This window comes from Glandiceps talaboti, chromosome 5, assembly GCF_964340395.1.
Source record: "Glandiceps talaboti chromosome 5, keGlaTala1.1, whole genome shotgun sequence".
Lineage (NCBI taxonomy): Eukaryota > Metazoa > Hemichordata > Enteropneusta > Spengelidae > Glandiceps > Glandiceps talaboti.
Window position 1 is genome coordinate 26,458,996 of NC_135553.1, and position 25,950 is coordinate 26,484,945.

Here is a 25,950-nt window from a genome sequence, read left to right on the forward strand (position 1 = left end):
ACACTACATTGAGAACTTTACATTGAGAACACTACACTGAGAACACTACACTGAGAACACTACACTGAGAACACTACACTGAGAACACTACACTGAGAACACTACATTGAGAACACTACATTGAGAACGCTACATTGACAACACTACATTGAGAACTTTACATTGAGAACACTACACTGAGAACACTACACTGAGAACACTACACTGAGAACGCTACATTGAGAACGCTACATTGAGAATGCTACATTGAGAACACTACATTGAGAACGCTACATTGAGAACACTACATTGAGAACACTACACTGAGAACGCTACATTGAGAACACTACAGTGTCATTTATTCCTGTTCTTGAATGGAGGCACATTTGTGTGCATAACTTTGTACAACTTGTACCGTAATATTACATTATTGAATATTATATTATAGCATTACCAATTCGAGTGAATTTTGTGACGTCATCGCTGTACATTATTACTGATAATGTACTCCGTTATTGGGCATCGCGGCCCCGGAACGAGCATAACAATACAAGCTTATTTGTTCTGTTTCTTCATACGACTAGGTATTTTTTCTAAATGTATGTTGTTACTTATGATTGTCATTTCCACTGTTTAAAAATACAACGCATTCATGAAACAAATTTGTGTTCACAGCAGTTCATTGAAGTGTATATGTGTGTACGTGTACGTACATTTCGCTATGATTAGTATTCAGCTTCCGGGCCGAACATGGCAGACGATGTTCAGCGCTGTGTATATTATACGTTGTTTTGCGTTTCTCGGTCCACAAATTCACTGGAATTGGCAAAACTATAAAATAATAACAATAATGTATGCCCTCCCAGTCCATAATGGACTCAAGTAAACTTTGCACTCCATAATGGGCTCGGCTGTCGCCTCGCCCATTATGTCGGTCAAAGTTTGCTTTCGTCCATTATGGGCTGGGAGGGCGTACATTATTGTTTAATTATATTATAGCATTACCAATTCCAGTGAATTTTGTGACGTCATCGCTGTACATTATTACTGATAATGTACTCCGTTATTGGGCATCGCTGCCCCGGAACGAGCATAACAATACAAGCTTATGTCCGTAAGGCAATAAAGGTGTGGGTATTTAAGAACAGGGAAATTATGGGGTAAACACCATAAGAATTTTTTTTAAAAGATTGAAATTAAAATGAAACAAATTTGTGTTCACAGCAGTTCATTGAAGTGTATACGTGTGTCGTGTACGTGTGTCGCTATGATTAGTATTCAGCTTCCGGGCCGAACATGGCAGACGATGTTCAATGCTGTGTATATTATAAGTTGTTTTGCGTTTCTCGGTCTACAAATTCACTGGAATTGGCAAAACTATAAAATAATAACAATAATGTATGCCCTCCCAGTCCATAATGGACTCAAGCAAACTTTGCACTCCATAATGGGCTCGGCTTTCGCCTCGCCCATTATGTCGTTCAAAGTTTGCTTTCATCCATTATGGGCTGGGAGGGCGTACATTATTGTTTAAGTATATTTGGACCTATTTGACATTTCAGGCTAATATCCTCTAGAGTAGATTTATTTTGTTATTGCTCACTACAAGTCATTGCATGCATGTAGTTTGTAGGGAGCCATGATACATTTGCAATCATTGTAAATAATGTACATTGTCAATGAACTCTTTATTACCACCAATTAATTCTAATAGTACTTGGTTATATCTAATTTCACATCAACTTAATTTTGTCTTTTTTCCATTTGATATGTTGTATTGTGTTTATTAATTAAAATTATAATTTTGTAAATTAGATACTGAAGTAATTACCACCAAATGTGTCAAATGTGTCAAATCATTTGCAAAGGAATGCTTCATTTCTTTATTGTGACTGAAAATAAACTACAGACTACATCATAATGATTTGTATAAAGTGTTTTTTCATCTTTTGAAAGGATGTGAAATACCAGGGTTTGAATGAATGTGAAATACTGATGAACTGTGAAATACAGATATGTCCAGTTTTGGTGATACAATGTGATGAACAGTGAAATACAGTGGTGTCCAGTGTTGGTGATACAATGTGATGAACAGTGAAATACAGATATGTCCAGTGTTGGTGATACAATATGATGAACAGTGAAATACAGTGGTGTCCAGTGTTGGTGATACAATGTGATGAACAGTGAAATACAGTGGTGTCCAGTGTTGGTGATACAATGTGATGAACAGTGAAATACAGTGGTGTCCAGTGTTGGTGATACAATGTGATGAACAGTGAAATACAGTGGTGTCCAGTGTTGTTGATACAATGTGATGAACAGTGAAATACATATGTGTCCAGTGTTGGTGATACAATGTGATGAACAGTGAAATACAGTGATGTCCAGTGTTGTTGATACAATGTGATGAACAGTGAAATACAGATATGTCCAGTGTTGGTGATACAATGTGATGAACAGTGAAATACATATGTGTCCAGTGTTGGTGATACAATGTGATGAACAGTGAAATACAGATATGTCCAGTGTTGGTGATATAATGTGATGAACAGTGAAATACAGTGGTGTCCAGTGTTGGTGATACAATGTGATGAACAGTGAAATACAGATATGTCCAGTGTTGGTGATACAATATGATGAACAGTGAAATACAGTGGTGTCCAGTGTTGGTGATATAATGTGATGAACAGTGAAATACAGATATGTCCAGTGTTGGTGATACAATATGATGAACAGTGAAATACAGTGGTGTCCAGTGTTGTTGATACAATGTGATGAACAGTGAAATGCATATGTGTCCAGTGTTGGTGATACAATGTGATGAACAGTGAAATACAGGTGTGTCCAGTGTTGTTGATACAATGTGATGAACAGTGAAATACAGATATGTCCAGTGTTGGTGATACAATATGATGAACAGTGAAATACAGTGGTGTCCAGTGTTGGTGATACAATGTGATGAACAGTGAAATACAGTGGTGTCCAGTGTTGGTGATACAATATGATGAACAGTGAAATACAGATATGTCCAGTGTTGTTGATATAATGTGATGAACAGTGAAATACAGTGGTGTCCAGTGTTGGTGATACAATGTGATGAACAGTGAAATACATATGTGTCCAGTGTTGGTGATACAATGTGATGAACAGTGAAATACAGTGGTGTCCAGTGTTGGTGATATAATGTGATGAACAGTGAAATACAGTGATGTCCAGTGTTGGTGATACAATATGATGAACAGTGAAATACAGTGGTGTCCAGTGTTGGTGATATAATGTGATGAACAGTGAAATACAGTGGTGTCCAGTGTTGGTGATACAATGTGATGAACAGTGAAATACATATGTGTCCAGTGTTGTTGATACAATGTGATGAACAGTGAAATACAGTGGTGTCCAGTGTTGGTGATACAATGTGATGAACAGTGAAATACATATGTGTCCAGTGTTGGTGATACAATGTGATGAACAGTGAAATACAGTGGTGTCCAGTGTTGGTGATATAATGTGATGAACAGTGAAATACAGTGGTGTCCAGTGTTGGTGATACAATGTGATGAACAGTGAAATACAGTGGTGTCCAGTGTTGGTGATATAATGTGATGAACAGTGAAATACAGTGGTGTCCAGTGTTGGTGATACAATGTGATGAACAGTGAAATACAGTGGTGTCCAGTGTTGTTGATACAATGTGATGAACAGTGAAATACAGTGGTGTCCAGTGTTGGTGATACAATATGATGAACAGTGAAATACAGTGATGTCCAGTGTTGTTGATACAATGTGATGAACAGTGAAATACAGTGATGTCCAGTGTTGTTGATACAATGTGATGAACAGTGAAATACATATGTGTCCAGTGTTGGTGATACAATATGATGAACAGTGAAATACAGTGATGTCCAGTGTTGTTGATATAATGTGATGAACAGTGAAATACAGTGATGTCCAGTGTTGGTGATACAATGTGATGAACAGTGAAATACATATGTGTCCAGTGTTGGTGATATAATGTGATGAACAGTGAAATACAGTGGTGTCCAGTGTTGGTGATATAATGTGATGAACAGTGAAATACAGTGGTGTCCAGTGTTGGTGATACAATGTGATGAACAGTGAAATACAGATGTGTCCAGTGTTGGTGATACAATGTGATGAACAGTGAAATACAGATGTGTCCAGTGTTGGTGATACAATGTGATGAACAGTGAAATACAGATGTGTCCAGTGTTGGTGATACAATGTGATGAACAGTGAAATACCAGTTTTTTACCATTGTATTAATTGCCATATTTCAGTAGTCTGTAAGGTACGCCGTGACGGTGCGCCCTCAACCATCGGCCAACCCCTAACTATCTTACAGTCTAATATTTCAGCTGCATACGTTAATATGGGTATTAGGAGACATTTGGTTTTAGATTTACATTTAAATTTTTCCTTGAAAATAGTTCATCTGTAGATTTATCAGCTTTTTGTGTCTTCTCTGCGAGACTTTGCATGGTTTCGTTTAGTGTACCAGTAGTGTTAAATGTCACGACGAGATAGGTGAAGCTATTAACCTTTTCCAAAAGCAGTTTATGATAAGTGTAACTGTTTTCCGATTTTTTTGTGGGAGTTTGTAAAAAGAATAATTTTTGTTTTCTCAGTATTCATTTCTAGTCCCCGATTTACCGGTGTAGATTTAGAGTTTGTTTAACAGTATTTGTAAACCTTCTGTAAAGTTGGATAGAAGAACAATGTCATCGGCAAATAACAGTGAAGAGATGGGTTGGTTGCTTAAACGTGGTCTATAGTCTTCTTGATCTCTTGCCAATTCTGAGACTAGATCATTGATGTAGATGTTAAACAGAGTGGGACTCGTCGGATATCCTTGCTTAACGCCATCATTTAAATCATCTAAAGTAAACATTGATGTTTATTCATATTTTGGTACATATTCTTCACAATATTGTAAATCTTTCCATTTATGTTGTTATCTTAGAGTTTGTAGTACAGACCTTTCCGCCAGATAGTGTCAACGCACTTTCTGAGATCCGCAAAGCATGAATATAGGGGTTGTTTTTTGAATTGGTATTTCTTCACCAATGTATGTAAGGTCAAAATATGATAAGTGCGATGTTCGAAGTAAACCTCTGTAAGGAATAGTTTAGTCCGACCATCTTGTTACGCAATGTACACACAGACATTTACGTGTACATATTGACCTTAACAATATCAATTTTATCAGTCTCCTGATGATCGCTGTGGATGTGGGAAGTTCCGAGTAACAACTTGTGGCATCCTATTCTTTGGATTTAGTATATCATGCTCTGATACTAATATTGCATCGAGCAATATTCTCTCCAATGAGAGAGAGAGAGAGAGAGAGAGAGAGAGAGAGAGAGAGAGAGAGAGAGAGAGAGAGAGAGAGAGAGAGAGAGAGAGAGAGCGAGAGCGAGAGTGAGAGAGAGAGAGACACACACACACACACACACACACACACACACACATACATACACACATACATACATACACACATAAATATATATATAGTTTTGGTAGTACTGGAACTCTTTCTTGGGTGTAACTCGGAGTTTCACGCATATTGCGATCATCAGACACTCTGAGGCCTACTCTCTGGGTGTGCTGTATATATAGAGTGTAGACAATAGAAATACCATCACTATTGTCTGTGTCGGTGGGTAGGTGTTGTATGTGTGGAGGTGTTGGTTGTTATTGTGTGGGTTATTGGGTGCGGACAAGTAAGTGTTGGCGGGTTGTTCCATGTTGGGCTTTGATGTTCCGTTAGTTAACGGGTTTAATAGTTTAGGTGATAGATGCTCTATTGAAGTTGGACAAATAAAACTTATTCTCGTGTCGGCATTTGGATATCAACTCAGTTCTTTTGTTTAGTGTGGAGCTTTTGTCTGCTTTAATAATAGTTAGTTTTTCGGTTAAACACAGGTTGCATCGTTTTGTTTTATTGGTGTATGCTTGGGCTTTCTTGTTGATGGACCAGGATACGGAAAAAGGCTCATTGTTTCTTTTCAGTTTCCAAATGTGTTTTGATAGTTCTGTGCTGTTTTCGTGTTTTTCATGTTTGAATGACTGTTTGTGGTTGGCGTATCTCTGTTTGAAGTTGTTCTCTGTTAGACCGATATATACTTTTGTTTGTTTTCCGTGGACGGGGGCTTGGTATACGATGTTTTCCGTTTGGCATTCGCCGTTCAGGGGGCAGGTGTCTTTCTGTCTGCAATTACAGGGTTTTTGAGTGCGTTTAGTTTCGCTGTTGGAGATGGTGGCGTTATGCGCTTTGATTATGGTAGCCATGTTTGGCATGCAGCTATAACTGACTTTGACATTGTTTCTGTTGAATATTTTGTGTAACTTAGAGTCTGCTGGGAAATGTTTTGTGATTAGGTTGAGGAATCGTTTGCCTACATTGGTGGCTACATTTTTGCTGTATGGTGGGTTAAACCAGATGGTGTTTCTATTTCTGTTTTTCTTGTTTTTCTGCGTCGGGGTGCTGGTGTACGTGATGTTCTCTTTGTGGCCGCTGGTTTTTAGTGCATTTTGGTACAGTGGGGCTGCCTGGTTGAAGATGTGTTCGTCGGATGATATGTCGGAAATTCTACGGCCGATGGCTGACGATATGTTCTTGATGATGCTGGGTGGGTGGTTAGACTGTGTGTGTATGTACATGGGGTTGTCGTTGGGTTTCCTGTAAGGGTAATATTTACCGTTGTTGAGGTTGAGCGTTATGTCTAGAAAGTTGACGGTTTTCAGATTGGTGAGTATGGTTATTTTTAACCCCATGGCTTTGAAGGTTTTAGTTATGTCTTTTCTGATACTTTCTGATTTACTTCCGGTGATGTTCTTGAAGGCGGCTAGTCCGTCGTCCCTATATAGACCTATGTTTTCTTTACCGTATTTTTTGGCTAATTTGTGTAGCATGAATATTCCGACCAGTTCGCATATTTCGGCCCCGTCGTTGCTTCCCATTGTGACGTCAAATGATCCGACATTGCTATTCTTTTTTACCCATGGTTTGGTTTTATCAAAGAGGAGAGATTTCCGCGCGTGCATGATAATTTGTTTGTCTTCATCTGATATGGTGGTGTATTGGCCGGCAAATTTGAGGGATATATATATATATATATATATATATATATATATATATATATATATATATATATATATATATATATATATATATATATATATATATATATATATATATATATATATATATATATATATATATATATATATATATATATATATATATATATATATAAAGAGAGTAACATATATGTATAATGTCATAGCACTAGATATTTATACATGGAGAGTAAAATTGACCATTTCAACAAAAGTAATCCTAGGGAGAAGTCGTTTGCCTTACGTTTGCCAAATTGTTCACTTTACATACCTACCATATATCTTATATATATGTACGGCTTATGGGTTCAATGTTGTCATTGTTTGTTGAGACTGACTTACAGATGATGATTATGTCTCCATGTTTAGGGAGCGAGCAGAATTTACGTCGTGCGGGCCTGGGGAGAAAATGGAGGGGGTCATGAAAATAATTGGGGTGCAAAGGGTGCTCTTTGAAAATTCTGATGGTCTGAATGGGAGGTCACGAAACATTTTGCTCATGATTTAAACCAAATTTAACCCCCGGAGCAGTCGTTTACCAAGAACATTTGAAACATGTCTTTCTGCTACGCCACAATACGTTCGGGTCACAGGCTGTCAACCTATCTTGAATTATGGTGAGCTGGGTGACAAGAGAATGTGCGTGTTCGTGTAGTGTATTGAAGACAATATTCAAATATTCTATGACTTTCAACCATGTGTATAGTTTGAAATTTTGAATAAGGAGTAAGGTGCTCAGAATATATGTATTCGTGGTAATACCATGGGAACCAGTAAGGTGGTTGCCATGGCGCTGACGTCTAAACAAGTTTTATGAGTTTCATGAACCAAAGTGTGCGTAACTAACAGAGAGAAGTACGCGATTATGTAAATACAATCACTTTTGTTAAAATCTGCCCTCTGTATGCACCGGGAAGTATATATGAATATAAACGTAACTCCATGGGCTGTGCTGTTTATTGTCCAGTGTTTCCAAATGTCACAATACCTTGCATAGCTATAGTCAGTTACATTAGTCTCACGACTCGTATATCGAAGTACTTGCCATATATACGTATGAGAACGCTGGACGTCTGGATTATGACAACACGATGGCCGAATTTCATTCTGTCGTGTTCGTGTTGTTTCTAACATTGACAATTCAGGTAAGTCGGTTCAAATTACAAATGCCTCTCAACAAGATATAGCGGACTAAAAGACAAAAAAGAATAATGTTCACAACATGAGTGGTACCCTACCCTGTCTGATATGTGCAACTTGGTTAGGTTCGATCACTGTATTGCAGAGAGGAGGAAGTTAAATTTTCTGTTTTCAATCTAAGTGGTTGTTACTCTACAGAGAAACAGTTAGTTTGACTATTTACATGTAACTGGGAAGTAGCCACGAGTGTGACGTGAATGGAAATGTTGTTTATGAACTGTAACTGAAAGCAGGTTCTATTAAAGTGGAGTCCATAACACAAGGAAACATTCATTTGTAGATATAAATATTTTCATTTGATCATGGTATAAACATAGACATTGGATCAATGTTTATGTATAGATAACATGTCCTTTTTGTACATTTTTAACTTTCAGGGGCAGGGCGGAGGATTTTCGGTGTGGGCATAACATGTTCCCAACAAAAAGGAGGACGGGTGGGGGGGGGGGCATCTAAAATATGATTACTGGAAATTAAATGAGGTGTAATTCTGTCAATTCTCAACAAGCATTGCGTCGAGTACGTGGAACTAAAGATTCACTATTTCTGTCATCATGTGATTCACTTTCACATTCTGAACTGTCGCTTGTCAGTGCCATTGTCACTGCCACTATCAATAATTCCGAAATGACTGTCTGTGTCATTGTTGATGTCAGTAGCGTCACTGCCACTATCAATAATTCCGAAATGACTGTCTGTGTCATTGTTGATGTCAGTAGCGTCACTGGCACTATCAATGATTCCGAAATGACTGTCTGTGTCATTGTTGATGTCAGTAGTGCCACTGGCACTACCCGTGTATTCTTTGTTATCTGTTGTGGAGTAATTTTTCTTGAAATAGTTGCTAGAGTTATTTGTTTGTGTGCAATCAGTTTGTGATTACACTGAGTGGTGATATTACATGTGTAAGTGTCTTAGCTAAAGGATTTTGAGATTTCATTGACCTAATGTCGTAAATTAATCTGTACTCAGTCTGCTTGGAGTTAGAGATGTGCCCTGGCTATTGACATTACGTTGACCTCAACCCATGTAGTTATTGCGGTATCGACACAGGAATTAGGGATGATGTGTTGTCAGCAGATAGGCAACCACTATCCTATGTCTATTTGCTAGATTGAATGTGGGTATGGATGTCAGATGGTTATTAATAATGTACAGATGGTTAGTCTGACGTCATTGCGATTTACAGATGTTTTATACATTTCGTGTGGAAGGGGATGCAAAAGACAATATATTTTAGGGGATAGGTATTTTACATATTTTAGCAGGGGTTCACCGAAAAAAATACACCTCATGATAAAAAAGCCCCCCCCCCCTCTCCAAGAGTTACAAATGTACACACCCTTTGAATATTTTTCCCCCAATATTTTTATATTACAGATATTACAAAATCAGGCATCGATCCCAAATGTCACTTGCTATTCGACATGTCAAACGTGTTATGGTCCATCACCAGAGAGCTGTTATGAGTGTGTTTCATATCGCCATGGTAACACTTGTGTGAGTGAATGCCCAGATAACACATTTCCTTCACAAACACAGTCAGTTTCACCTGAGACACCAGTCACCACCATCCAAGCTCTTTACCCTCCAGTAAACGACTCTCTACCCAACGGAGGTGTAAACAAAACTTACGAGGATAAAGTTAATAACACTGTCGAGGATGGAATTGACAGTTCCTTCCCCTTGAGCCCAGCGATTTGCCATGATTGCCATATAGAATGTTTGGGAGGTTGTAATGGCAATATGTCTTCGAACTGCTATCGCTGTAAAAATGTCATTTTCCACGGACAATGTATGAGTAGTTGTCCGGAGAATATTTCCTACCTCGACAAAGAATATCCGTATATATGCCGACAATGCCATGACCAATGCACGGGAGGATGTACCGGTGAGACCTCAGATGATTGTATTCGGTGCAAAAATCTAAAAACTATTGATGGCAGTTGCGTCGATTCATGTCCCATGAATTACTTTGAAAAGGTCAGCATGTGTTTTCCTTGCCACGAAGCATGTATAGGTTGTCATGGTATTTCTAATGCCGACTGTAAGGGATGTAAGGAAGTGAAATACAACAATACATGCATGAACGAGTGTCCTGTACGTACTCAAAAGGATGAACAAAATGTTTGCATGGACGAAACAGAACCAACGGCAAACACCAGTTTAGGAGTTGATGATGGAAATAAGCGTGGAGAAGGGTTTGGCGATCGGTTCAGGTAAGTTGGATTCTTTATTTCACAACCTGTGTGTACACATTTGCCGCCAATATAAGATAGAGTCAACAGTCAATATAACAAGTAAAAGTGAAGTAAAACACTTTCTCTATTGTGCTACACTCGTATAATATCATTTCAAGTCGTCAATTAGCAAATGAAACAGTATACTTTTTACACTTGATATGGATGCTATAAATGATTGTGGTACAGAAAACGCTTTACTTTCAAATTGGTGTTATGGGTTGTACAATACGATACAATACAATACAATAATAATACCATAAATACAAGACATCACAATACAATACAACACAATACCATAGCATAGCATAGCATACAATACAATACAAGGTGATGCGATGCGATGCGACACAACACGACATATTTTATTACTCTCACAGGGAGAAGCTACGTCTGGTTTAAAATCTACAAAAACTACAAGCATAGTATAAAAATAAAGAGTACTTTAGGTAACATAGTGAACAATTTAAAATAAGACACACATACACTGACAGAAATTTAAAAAACAACATTTAAAGTAAAAACAGACTCTTAATCTACCTAATCGTCCATTAAAATTGGTTACAGCTCATGGGGATAAAAGAATATTTAAAACCTTGTTGATGACACATTGGAAGACAAAACCTTACATGTACATGACACTCTAGTCTACCAGAGTGTAAACTTCTCAAGTCCCACTAATCAAATCATTATATGTGGGTTTTTTAATTTATTTATTTATTTATTTATTTATTTATTTGTTTATTTATTTTATTAATTAATTTGTTACTTTGTTAGTTTAGTTATCTATTTCTAAAACTTATATTATCAGGTTGCCCTAAGGTTCGGAAAATAACAAAAAGTATAGAATTTACCCAACTTTCATCTGCCAACCCTCTCATCTGTAACATTCCTACATACAGGCATACACTACATATTTAGAAAACGGTTTAGTTTCTTTGTAATATTGGGACGTCTTGGGGGAAAACCAACGAGAGACTTACGCAAAAAGTTAGCCAGACAATTAAGTCCGTCACGTGAACGTTTCATTGTTAGATAACAAAGGACTAATCACTACGTTTGTAAAAAGGTTCGATGTGCAGTAACCCGAGTCGGCAAGTCGTATTGTCAGATGGTCACATGGTCATATAATCACAAAGAGAGGATAATTCTGGACTTTCCGAAAACCCATACTGGTAACGTAATACTGAGAAAAAACCCAGACCCTCCGCAATGATTGATATCTGTTTCACACAGTAGGTAACATAATACGCCATGTAAGATGACGTCAGGCATACCTAGTTCCTCGTACGTACGCGTAAGCGGAACTGAGCAAATGAAATGTCAGCAACTTCGTCCACGGAAGCTGAATCACAGTCATTCTACCACCATACTTCGTCCAAACATAGTGGTGACCATGGTGACAGACCAATGTCAAGCTTTGTAGCACAGAGGACAGAAAAAAACACGTGCGAAGATTTACAGATTTCTACTACTTTTATGTCCAACAAAGATGATACAATAAATGACCACTTTAATGTATTCCCAATGCTTGTCTTTATAACTGTTATCAGCTAATTCCCATGTCTTGTCGTGTCTTGTCGTGTCTTGTCTTGTCTTGTCTTGTCTTGTCTTGTCTCTTTAAATTCAATATAATTTGATACATACATTGATGATATTCAGTACTGTAGCCTGCGGGGGGGGGGGGGGGGCAGCTGCCCCCTGATATTTTGGAAAAAAGAAAGAAAAAAAGCTACTTTTTGAATACATAGCGATGCTATTAAAATCGTTATTTACGTGACGATTCCTAGCATGCGCGATTTCAATGGATAGTTCACTAAAGTGACTGTACACTGACTCATGGCTAATATGTATCTTATATATATCGCTATTGTACGCTGGCTTAACTTTGAATTAAAATGTGTCCAGTTAAAATTGTAATATTTTGCAGCAAATTAAAAATTCTTTGCGCGGGAAAGTACAAAAGAAGTGCGCACATGCACTGTGCATTTTCTGCGAGTAACAGTAGTCTTGAAAGTCTCCTTCATTTGAAGATAGCAAGTCGCAATTATAATGTCAGCAAGTGAAACTCAAAAAAAAAAGACGGAAAAAGCCGTTCAACGTGAGGTTGCCTGCTGTGCTGCATGCAGTGACTCGTGACTCCGCAGATGCGCTCGATCTCATTTACATCTTGTTCCTTATATTAAAACATTTCATGCTGATAAAACGGCAGATCTCTGATTATTTGGTGGCCCTGAAAAACTATTAAACTAGGTACGCAGTTTAAGATCCACTATTTGAAGATCTTTCTTTCAATAATTGTGTTCGACGTTGTCTTTGGTTAAAATGTTGTTTGATATGATTATCTCATTGCACACTGACACTAGCGTTATTCCGCAATTCATTTTGAAGCGACAATTTGCTATGGAAAGAATGGCCCTGAATTTGTAAACAGAGCTGTACCTTCGACATCAAAATCCAAACTTCGATTTCCATTATAATGATAATGACAAGGAGAATTCACTGAGTTCACCTTGGGTTCCGACATAAAATTAACGAGGCCATAACAGTTTTGGAAGTTGGGTAAAGAAAATGATTATTTTGTTGTGTTACTTATTTGAGAAAGCACCATCATTTTTACTACTTTGAATGTGACATCATTTCGGCAACTACTTTGAAAGATACGACATTAGGCCAGAAAAAAAATGAAAAAGCTGTTCAACCTACCCATATATGTTTTTCTGGTGATTGGCAATATATCCTCAATATATTCGCATTTTTTTTTCAAAATTAAGGATATTTCTTTATATTTTCTGAATAGTACATGTAACAATATACATTTGAGTCTATTCCAAATTATATAATATCTTATACAGTGGTTTACTTGGCTCTGATGTTACATACAAGCATGAATTGAGATTAAATATCAAATGTGCACTAAAAAGAATTGAACAAAAGTTGACCATTGGGCCATCAAAAGTCTGAAAGTCTTGAAATGTTTTGCTCTTTATTCGGGATTTTTTGGAACCAAATTAAACTTCAGGAGAAGTCATTTACCATGTGCACATCCGCATAATATCTTTCAGCTTTGCCACAACAAAATACACTTCCAGATATTATGTAATACATAGCATAATTGTTTCAATTCTGGTATTTTATTATGTCTATGGTTTGATATTTTATCCCTCTGAATGGCCTCCTACACTGTCTTATTTTTGGAGTTGTCTCCTTCCAATGCATCATTGTACCATATGATTTCATATCTCCACTGTAGTGTAGGTGACAGAAGGGGTGGCTAAAATAATGCTTGAGTTTCAATTGGCCTGGCTTAACATTTTTTGAGAAGAGAGGGTGCGAGGAACTACACCACTTGTTTAACCGTAAATTGTGTACATTTCCTAACTGTAGCCATGCAGACAAATTGCATGAGATAGTATCAAGATGACTGAATAAGTTCTGTCTAAACTCGACCTGAAATATTTTACAGTCATTATATATGGTTTGTTTTATCCTTGTCAAGCATTGTGAAAAAATGAAATAGACCTACTTACCCAATGTGATGGCTTAGGTTACCCGTTGACAAGCATTTTTCATTTTTTTCTGACTTTACATATGATATTTAATTGCGTATGCTAAAATATATATTATGTAAACTACATGCAAATTTATGTAAATTAGCACTTTTCTAAATTTTAAATGCATGATTGCACAAAGACAAAGTTCTGCCCCCCTTGGCAAATTGGTCAGGCTACGGCCCTGATATTAAACAAGGTCCATGTGTGATGTTAATTGATAATGTACATGTAGCTTTAGTTTTAATGACTCATTTGTATAATTAACGATTTTCAGTAATTATTAGGCTATATCTTAAGAATACACTCTTCAAATTTATTATAATTTGGTATATACTTTGGTATATATTTCAAACATAACATCGCAGTGATGTCCTGAAAAGCTTACTGATGTAGCTTTTACTTTTATTAAGCCATTTGCATAATCAATTATTTTCGGTAATTAGGCTGTATTTTAAGAATGAGCACTTCAAATTTCATATGCATCAATATTGAATTGAAATTTATTCCACCAGAAAATGAAAACAAAATATACATTCTCTGAAAGTAATACAAAACAGAATTCTGATGAGGGCCATGGATCTAGTTCCTGAGGAACTAATCAAAGTCCATGGATCAAACGGTCATGAAAATTAAGGCTTATTTTGGGTACGAGATATAACAACAAAAATACATCTCATGTGAATAGTGATAGAGATTATGTCGATGGAAAATTTATATCATTATACAGAAACTCTCTTGGTATAGCAAATGAATAAAAAGCATGCATACAAAAATGAAATTGTATGTCATCTCCTCAACAAATACTAATTCCAGGTTTTCATAGCGTTTGGAATAAGTAGGTTATCATTAATGTTAGCTCTGGTCGGAAAGCTTACTGATTCAAATGTATTGTAATCAGTCATTTGTATGATTAATTATTTGAGAATACAAGCTTCAAGTTCCATATAATTTGGAGCACACATGATGATAAGAAAATGTATGTTTCCTATAAAGCTGGAGTATTCATTTGCATAATAAGTTTTGGTAATTTCTTTTACAAATATTCAGATTTCTTATAGTTTGGCATAACTATTTTCCAATTAAGGGGTGCATCATGTATGATAGCTATAGCTAAGAATTTTGCATTCCAACAATTATTGATGAGAGTAGGAACGAAAATCTAAAGACTTTGCCCTTACAGAAGGCATTCAATTTAAATCTGGTTTATTCTTGTAGGTCAACACTGATTATTCTCGTCGTTCTTCTGATTGTTGCATTGGTCACCATAGCAACTATCCTGGCGTTTGTTTTCAAGAAGAAATTGAGAAAGGTGAGGATAACGAATTGTTGGTTTCTATTCAAATTTATAATCTGTGTTAGGGTTAATGGAGTATCAGAGTACATGTATGTTAACATTTATACTGGTCTGAGATGCAATATAACATTCAACTATTCGTATATACGTCATCAATGGAAAGATGTTTTATTACACCCACTTGACCCATGGAGCAAATTAGTCCAGATATTATGTTTTCTTTAACTATATTCGTCTGTTCTATGACCCTGTGACCAGTGTATTGAGTTTAATGGTCACAAAAACATGGTGCGCTTTGTTTTAACAATTGTCGAAGAAATAGTGTCACAGTGTGAACGTTTACTCATGAGTAGATACAGTGATATGACATAAAAGAGTGAAAATCATTTCCTGCTTTACCTCAGAAATTTCGGCAATTGTATGGATGGACCACAGGCACAATACAAGATACGGACAATAGTAATAACTCAGACCTGCAAGAAGGTGGGATGGCAAATGAGACATTTGAAATGGACATGGAATGTACAAAGAAAAATGTCAATGATTCCCAAGTCAACAAAGAAAAGGTATTATGCACATGTTGTATCAGTGCTTGTGTAACAATCAAAATATTCACTAGCAGCAGCATGTTAAAATGGAACCAGTAATCTCGCAAGATTCCCGACAAAAGTTAGCACTCAAATTCCGTAAAATAAAATAATTTGTATATTCAACCATTACAAACTGTAAAAAAAAAAATTGGGATGTCAGGGTGTAGTAACATGTAATTAATCTCTGTTAATTATAGGTTCATGTTTTCGATGAAACAGAAGCCCAAGTTGGTGATTTGGATAAACGTAACAAAGATTCACTCGTTGACGTCACGAACACATCCCAAGATGATGCTAAATCTCCGTCTGAGGTCTCTATCCCTGAAGTCCTGCACCCTTGGGTAGGTGGTACTATATGTGATGCAGCAACTGGAGGGGCTGCATCGGATGACATCAGTAGAGTCGTATTGAGAGAAAGAACACAACGCCATCCAAACAGAAATACCTGTCGATCTATCTCTGATGTGTTAGAAAGGAAGAGACCCAGTCTTGAGGAGTGTAACAGTGGACAAGAAATGCCAAGAGGCAGAAAATCAAGAAACAGAAGAGATTTGTTTGGAAAAGATGAACCAGTGATGTCCGAATATATCGAAGACGATGGTGATGGAATATGCATGGGTGCAGGGAGATCTTACAGTGGTACATTTCCACGTGAACAGTCTGGAAAACGGGCCATTTCCAACAGAGCTTCCGAGAACTTTGATAGTGGTTATTTTACCAATGCCAGTAGCATGTCAAGCATAAACAGGAAAAGTTCTCTCCTAACTGATATCATGCCAACCATGGAGGAGGTTGAATATAGTGACAATAAGAACAATGAATTCACAGCTGATAGCAGCCAGAATATAAACCCAAACTATGTTACTATGTGTTCAGAAGAACACTCCGAAGAGGAGGGTCTAGTAAACAAAGTGAGTGGACAACCTGAAGGGAGTCATGTTTACTGTGACATTGACGACAAACAGAGGTGCCGCTCTGTAAATGAACCCTACTATCCATATGAAAGATGTTTCGCTCCTTTAAGCTGGAAACTGAATTCCATTGATCACTGGGAACAGTACAAACTTTTACACCCTCAAAGTTTGCTGCGTGGTAGTTTCTCATACCAAACGAATGACTTTGTTGTCAGCAGTTTTGACAAATATGGGGGTCATCTTCTACATCCAAAGCATAAAGTCAACCTGTACATTCCACCGGATGCCATCCCCAGTGATCAGAAATGGGAAATTTACATGCATATATCATTTACAGATGATGAGACTGAAGACACTGTACTTAGTCCAACCATTACGTGTGGACCAAATCGTCAGTTTCAAGAGCATATCATCCTTTCATTTCCTCACTGTGCTGCAGATATACACAACTGGGATATGAACATGGCTTGCACACAAACCACTGTTAAAGAAACTCCAAACTGGGAGATTCTATCAGATGGACCAAGCGCTGCATCAAACATGTGGATCTCTGGAGAGTTTTGCTACTTATCCATCAAACACTTCACTGGCTTTCGTCTGATAGGTCGTCGCCGTCAAGGAACTGGTTCAGGAGACCAGGAAAGTCACCGAGGACGACAGGGAACTGGTGAACACGGCCAAGCCCGTTCACGAAGACGTTTCTGGTCTTTAGTTCCTAGAGGTGGGGGGAACACTGAACATCGTGATGCATCAACAGATGTCGGCCTGGATAGCAGAACCCAAATTTGTGTACAGTGTTGTTGTCCAATGCAAAGACGACGGAAACTCATCATGCTATTCAAACAGATCAAACCGAATGAAATACACCTCAGAGTGTATATATTGGACAACATAGAATCATTGAGACAGGTGAGACAGAAGGTGTTGCAAATAATCCTCCTTATGAATCTGACCTTTGAAATTGTTTATAAACAAATTAGAATTCAGGTATCGCAGAACAAATAGTACATCATAAGAATCTTCATCAGCAACTTTTCTCTCCCCCCCCCCCGTAAGGGGAGGTTACTGTAAACCTGGACATTTACACTAAAGACTTATTTTCGCTTATTTCGCTGGAAAACAAAAACGTAAAAATAAGTAGTGACTAAAATGCCTTCTTGTACATGAACACAATGTACCAGTCTTGTAATTAGTAAAAATTAGTATGTTATGTCCGTCTGTGTGTCCGTGTCTGTCTGTCTGTCTGTCTGTCTGTCTGTCTGTCTGTCTGTCTGTCTGTCTGTGGACACGATATTTCAAAAACTACTGCATCGATGCTAATGAAACTTATTACATGTCTTCCATATGCTAATCACAAGAACTGATTAGATTTTGGTAAACATCCAATGATTAATCATTTGCATAATTATTTTTTTTGTAATTAGGCTATATCGTAAGAATGAACACTCAATTTCAACATAAATTGGTACATGCATTAACAAAGCGCATGTTGTATATAGTTTGTTGATGAGGCGTATGGTTTTAATGAATAATTGGCATAATTAATGATTTGTAGTAATTATGCAATATCTTAAGAATGCACACTTCAAATCCACAACATTTGTTACATACATCTAGTTGACCAAATTTTTAGTTTTAATGAGTAATTTGAACAATTAATGATTTTCAGTAATTAACCCATATCTAAAAGCACACTTTACATTGCACAACTTTGGTACATACATCAACCATAATAAGCACACATGTCTTATAAAGTTTGTTGGCATAATATTTAGTTTTAATGAGAATTTGCATAATTAATGATATTTGGTAATTAAGCTATTATATCTTAAGAATGCACACTTCAAATTTCATTTAACATGGTACATACATCAACCACAACAAATCACACGTGTATGATGTAATTTCATTGTGATGTTTAATTTGCCTAACTTGCATGGGGGGGGGGGGCATTCAGTTTAAATCTGGTATTTGCACATCCTGTTGTCTTCCTAAATAAATAAATTTAGATTTGTCACTTTTACCTTCCGTAAGGGACGGTCATAGGGATGGGATATGTGTCTGTGTCTGTGTCCGTGTCTGTCTGTCTGTCTGTCTGTCTGTCTGTGTCTGCATGTGTCTGTGTCTGTATCTGTGTCTGTGTCAGTTTCTCTGTCTGTCTGTCTGTCTGTCTGTCTGTCTGTCTGTCTGTCTGTCTGTCTGTCTGTCTGTCTGTCTGTCTGTGGTGAGTAAGGGACGAAGTTTCACCTTTGACTTAATTTACCCACGGTGATATCTCCACTGGGGCTGTAGACAATCAAAAGTTGTATTGTGTCTTGTAGTACCCCTGGACAGAGATGGTGGTTAGGTGGGTCACAGTTAGGGTAAAGGTGGGTAAAGTAGACTGTTTCTTAGTGATAGGCTATATCTGAAGAGTGTAACCTTCAACATTAATATAATTTGGTACATACATTCATGATACCAGGGCGCACGTGTCTAATAAAGCTTGTTGGTGTAACTGTTACTTTTAATGACTCATGTGCATAATAAAGAACTTTCAATAACTTCAAATTTCATATATGTTAGCTATAGCTAAGCATTTTGCTTTCGCTTACGGAAGGCATTCTATTTAAATTTGGTTTACTGTTCGTCCATTTCTATTTTCTGCATGCCATCACTTTAATATGTCCTTCAATTGTCCTTACCTGTGTAACTTTCTCACAATATTAAATTAATTTAAAGTATTAAATGTTTGAAAGTCGTAATGAGTTTGCCCAACATACATATCTAACACATCGATGTTTGATTATCTTATAGAGTATTGTACACGAGGAGTGCAACAAATGGGGTGGCACACCATTATCGGACCCTCCACACAACTTGACTGTTTCATGTAGTTACGATCAACAAATGGAAATAAAAATGATAAAAATGACAGAAAGTGGAAAACTATACCCCAGCTCGCATGTAAGTAGGGGGTCCTTTTTCATTTCATGTCAGACAATCACAAGAAGACAGACGCTTCGAAGACGAATATATGATTGCAGTGCATGTGCACACACTCGGGATCAATCGATCGAGAGACAGAGACAGACAGACAGACAGACAGACAGACAGACAGACAGACAGACAGACAGACAGACAGAAAGGAGAGACAGCCAGAAATAGACAGAAACAGACACAGAGCGAGAGAGGGGGATGGGTGGATTTGTGTGTGTGTTAGATCGATGGAAGGATGGGGCAGGGTGACCCTAAAACGAATGACAACCCGATTGACGGAAAACGAATGACAGCATTTCCAGTATGTAAACAGTGGAATGACACCCTTTTCTACATTCAGTTAGTGGAAGAACACCCTCTGCACTGTAAAACGAGTGGAATGACAGCCGCCACGTCACTCTATAAAATAAGTGGAATGACAGCATTTTCAATGCTTTGGAACTGGAATGACAGCGTTTCCAGTATGTAAACAGTGGAATGACACCCCCTTTCTACATTCATTCGGGTTGTCAATCGTTTTAGGGTCACCCGATGAGGCAAACTAGAGAGACACATAATGTAGAAAGGAATAGGACATGGATAAAAAACAATGCCCCATTTGAATATTTGATTTACACATGGCTGATCAACCTTATTAATTAACCATACATTGTATAACCACCAAATGTTCATCTCTACCATTTAGACATTGACAATTGAAGATGTTTGGTATGAGGCCTATGTACACAGATCATTCCTGATCTCTATGGAACAAGATGAGGAACTAAATGTTTGCTGTAATATTGACGTCATTTGGAATGGTCAAACTATCAGCATTCCTATCTCAGAAAGGATAACAACCTCCAGGAGTACCGTCCATGACACTACACCTGACATGTCAAAGAACCTAGAACATGACAGAACCATCGCTAAGACAATGTGCGAAAGTGCATCAGATGACACATTCAGTCAGGTAGGATAATAATACTGTGGTAAAAAGCGACTATTCAAGAAAGTGATCAGTTCAGTTCATTGCAATGCACTTTCAAACTTTCGCATTTTACAAATGAGAACAATGCGAAAGTTAATAAAAATCATTCTTCATGTAGGCCTATCAGATCACATGTACTGGATATCCAATAGATAGATTCATTATAAACCATATTGGTAAAACATATAATACTGTTATTTCTCAAACGTTGCCTCAGATTACAATAGAGAACAACACAGTGATCTGGAGTAGTACTCCTTCTAGTCTGTACTGGTAAGTCTTGCCACTCTATCAAACGTTGAAGGGATCGAGGCTGGTTGGGAGTCCGGACAGAACGACACGGGTATCTTACTATGATTATTATTACAACTATCAACACATACTGTGTTCCTTCATGAATCAAAATGTGTGTCTAAATAGCAGTTGCTTTTGTTCTCTAGGGTTCGGATTCACCACTACAACGCTTTGCTGCTAATCAAGTGGAATTCGAACGAGATGATAAAGTTCAGCATATTATACCAAGCCATATATTCCGTCAACTCTGCTTGCTGTTAGAAATTGTCAATAACGACACACCTAGCCCTGATTGGAGGAAGCTTGCTGAGGAGATTGGTTTGACAACTGAGTGCATACAATGGATTGAATGTCAAAAAGGAGGCTTCGCAAAACGGGTGTTGGGATATTGGGAATCAACGATACTCCAGGAGCAACCAGACTTGGACCGGGTCAAAGCACTGAATTTACTGGGAGAAATCCTACACAAGCTTGGACATGACCGAGCCAGAAACCTGCTACAGAGAAGAAGTTCAGATAGTGGTATTCAAGCCGATGCACAATTGGAACACTACTATGAGGACAAAATTTGACTATGTACTGTCAACAATTGTAAATACTGTATGTTTACCTGCCAGTGTGGTGACATTTACCTGATATTCTGATATGCTATTTTGCCACTGTCACCACCTCCGCATTTTTGTACATGTATCATTTTATCGAGTATTTAATACCCGATATAATGATACACGTATCCATCTTCTAATGATAATGTCAGGGACACTATAAAGACAAACTGTACTGTTTTGCAAGTATTATTTAGCATATTACACAGTCAGCAACAGCCAACAGGCGTCAGCGTGTTGTCGTGAACAATATATATTCGAGCTGGTTACAGGTGGTTAGTGGTATACCCCACGGCAGTGTGCTTGGGCCAGTATTAGGGAGCCTTCAGTATTTACAGGGGGGGGGGGGCGGAGGAAATCACACATGATATGTTAAGTAAAACATGAACCTCCCCCATTCTCCATTTGTAAAATGTGACCCTCCCTTTTGTCCCATTTTGTAAAACATGACCCTCCCCATGACAATTGCATATACTGAACGTTAATCAATATTCCCATTATATGTATACATACAAATTAAATGATTTTGACTCTGTATTAGAAAGCAATATTCGTACATATAGAGTGACAAACAGTAAAAGACTGGCTAGTGACCTTTCTCTTATAATCATACACAATAAAGTTAGTATCTAAAACGTGCTTTCCAGGTTGTGAATACTCTGCCAGATTTGGTCACTTGTAAAAGTTCCCTAATATCATTGTCACCATCATCACGTTCACCTTCAGTATTGCCATTATCAGTGTCACTCTAATCTGACTCACTGAGTCAGTACATGTATCACTGTGCGTGTTCTCTATGACATTCAAAACTAAATCATCATCATCATCATCATCATCATCATCACTGCTACCATGACCATCATATTTTAACAACAACAACAACAACAACAACAACAACAACATTACGTACAGTGTGAGTGATAAGGTGAGATGGGTACACTCAACAAAAATGCATCGTTTTGTTGAGTGCTCATCTCACTTTTACATCTCAAAACACAAAACAAATTGACAATAATTGAATCTTCAATTTGGTCACAAAACTACGGATTGTAAAATGTGACCCTCCCCCAAACGTAATGCAAAATATGACCCTCCCCAAGAACATGTTTGTAAAATGTGACCCCCCCTCCCCGATTCCTCCGCCCTCCCTTGTCTTAACCAATGACTTACCTGGAGTAGTAGAGTCTGTATGTAAACTCTTCGCAGACGATACGAAATTGTACAAGTTTATTTGTAATGAAGCCGATCTAATGGAGCTTCAGAATGACATTTTTAGTTTATTAAAGTGGTCACAGAACTAGTCATTGAAATTTCATGCAAATAAGTGTAAATCAGTACAGTATGCCAAGAAGGAGAATTGTGATATTGTATACATTATTTAAAATATAGATGGTAGAGAATGGTGATATTGTATACAGTATGTATAATATAGATGGTAGAGAATGGTGATATTGTATACAGTATGTATAATATAGATGGTAGAGAATGGTGATATTGTATACAGTATTTAAAATATAGATGGTAGAGAATGGTGATATTGTGTACAGTATGTATAATAAAGATGGTAGAGAATGGTGATATTGTATACAGTATGTATAATATAGATGGTAGAGAATGGTGATATTGTGTACAGTATGTATAATATAGATGGTAGAGAATGGTGATATTGTATACAGTATGTATAATATAGATGGTAGAGAATGGTGATATAGTATACAGTATGTATAATATAGATGGTAGAGAATGGTGATATCGTATACAGTATGTATAATATACATGGTAGAGAATGGTGATATAGTATACAGTATGTATAATATAGATGGTAGAGAATGGTGATATCGTATACAGTATGTATAATATACATGGTAGAGAATGGTGATATCGTATACAGTATGTATAATATAGATGGTAGAGAATGGTGATATCGTATACAGTATGTATAATATAGATGGTAGAGAATGGTGATATTGTATACAGTATGTATAATATAGATGGTAGAGAATGGTGATATCGTATACAGTATGTATAATATAGATGGTAGAGGATTGTGATATTGTGTACAGTATGTATAATATAGATGGTAGAGAATGGTGATATTGTATACAGTATGTATAATATAGATGGTAGAGAATGGTGATATTGTATACAGTATGTATAATATAGATGGTAGAGAATGGTGATATTGTGTACAGTATGTATAACATAGATGGTAGAGAATGGTGATATTGTATACAGTATGTATAATATAGATGGTAGAGAATTGTGATATTGTATACAGTATGTATAATATAGATGGTAGAGACTTGTGATATTGTATACAGTATGTATAATATAGATGGTAGAGACTTGTGATATTGTATACAGTATGTATAATATAGATGGTAGAGAATGGTGATATCGTATACAGTATGTATAATATAGATGGTAGAGAATGGTGATATCGTATACAGTATGTATAATATAGATGGTAGAGAATTGTGATATTGTATACAGTATGTATAATATACATGGTAGAGAATGGTGATATTGTATTCAGTATTTAAAATATAGATGGTAGAGAATGGTGATATTGTATACAGTATGTATAATATAGATGGTAGAGAATGGTGATATTGTATACAGTATGTATAATATAGATGGTAGAGAATTGTGATATCGTATACAGTATGTATAATATAGATGGTAGAGAATGGTGATATTGTATACAGTATGTATAATATAGATGGTAGAGAATGGTGATATTGTATACAGTATGTATAATAGAGATGGTAGAGAATGGTGATATCGTATACAGTATGTATAATATAGATGGTAGAGAATGGTGATATTGTATACAGTATGTATAATATAGATGGTAGAGAATGGTGATATTGTATACAGTATGTATAATATAGATGGTAGAGAATGGTGATATCGTATACAGTATGTATAACATAGATGGTAGAGAATGGTGATATTGTATACAGTATGTATAATATAGATGGTAGAGAATGGTGATATTGTATACAGTATGTATAACATAGATGGTAGAGAATGGTGATATCGTATACAGTATGTATAATATAGATGGTAGAGAATGGTGATATTAGACGTAGTTATTACAGATTTGAAGAACAGATTTATATTAAATGTCTTTTTAAGTTGATGTCATCAGTTTGCGCATCCGCTATTTCTTCACAATTTTATTCATTAAAGAAAGTGTAGGGTCTGCAGTGAAAAACTAGGTGTGGTCAGGTAACCAGAACCAAAGAGTTTTTTTAGGCCTAATCAAGAGCTGCTGCAGTCATCTAGATCAAGAAACTTTGAGTAAAGTCTATAAAGTATTGGTAAGACCTCAATTTGATTATGGAGACAGTGTATGGTATCCGACAACAAAAAGAGAGAAAAAACCGATAGAAAATGTACAGCGAAGAAGTGCTCGCTGTATTAATGATCTACGCCATTTATCGTATGAGAAGAGGTTATCGGTGCTCAATTTGCCAACTCTGGAGTATAGGAGATAGAGGGGAGACAAAATAATGCATATTAACTTATGTGACATTGATCACTTGGTATTCTTTGAGATATCATCTAGAAGCAGAGGACATAAGTAGAAGTTACTGAAACCACGATGCCACAGATTTAGTGTGCCAAAGGTCATTCTCTGTTCGTGTTGTAAACGACTGGAATTTACTCCCTGAATACATCGTAGACAGTGATAGTGTAATATTCATTCAAGTCAAGTCTGTAAATGTTAGTAACTGTCCAGGAAGCTTATGTATGTCTTATTACAAGTTTATTTTAGGTGTGAGTAAACGTACTCCATTGTAAAGTATTATAACTGAGTTAGATTATCAGATTGACTACCGGTTAATATAGAGTAGTCTTAATATGTATGTGTTTTAGGTATTGGAGTAGATTAAATAGTTTTGCCAAGTAATCATATTCTGAAAGAGGCACTTTAAGTAAATAATTAAATTCACCTTGGGCAAACTTTGTGTCAGAATTTAGGCAGCTGCAATCATACAAAAATTTCAAATCATTTGGAATTGTAAAAAAGAAATAGCTAATGATGAACACGCGGGGTGAATTTATTCAATATATCAATTCCATTGGGAAGTATGGACATCTATTTCTTTGACTTTATAGTTGGGACGTCCACTTTAAAATGCCATACCTTTGGTTTGTTTATTTATTGTTTCCCGGTAA

General features: G+C 36.8%; 1 protein-coding gene across 3 annotated transcripts; it reads left to right on the forward strand.

Annotated features, from left to right (window-relative positions):
* Window positions 1-8,037: 8,037 nt before the first annotated feature.
* Window positions 8,038-23,323, forward strand: LOC144435577 (uncharacterized). Of its 3 annotated transcripts, none has more exons than XM_078124162.1 (8): window positions 8,038-8,267; window positions 9,703-10,541; window positions 15,332-15,425; window positions 15,815-15,976; window positions 16,198-17,823; window positions 19,711-19,860; window positions 20,579-20,845; window positions 21,304-23,323. In XM_078124162.1, the coding sequence occupies exons 1-8, from the start codon at window positions 8,214-8,216 to the stop codon at window positions 21,727-21,729; spliced, it is 3,618 nt and encodes a 1,205-aa protein (XP_077980288.1). In that variant the 5' UTR covers window positions 8,038-8,213; the 3' UTR covers window positions 21,730-23,323. The 3 variants fall into 3 exon arrangements, with proteins under 3 accessions (XP_077980288.1, XP_077980290.1, XP_077980289.1); XM_078124163.1 differs by lacking the exon at window positions 8,038-8,267 and adding an exon at window positions 8,789-8,841; XM_078124164.1 differs by lacking the exon at window positions 15,815-15,976.
* Window positions 23,324-25,950: the final 2,627 nt, after the last annotated feature.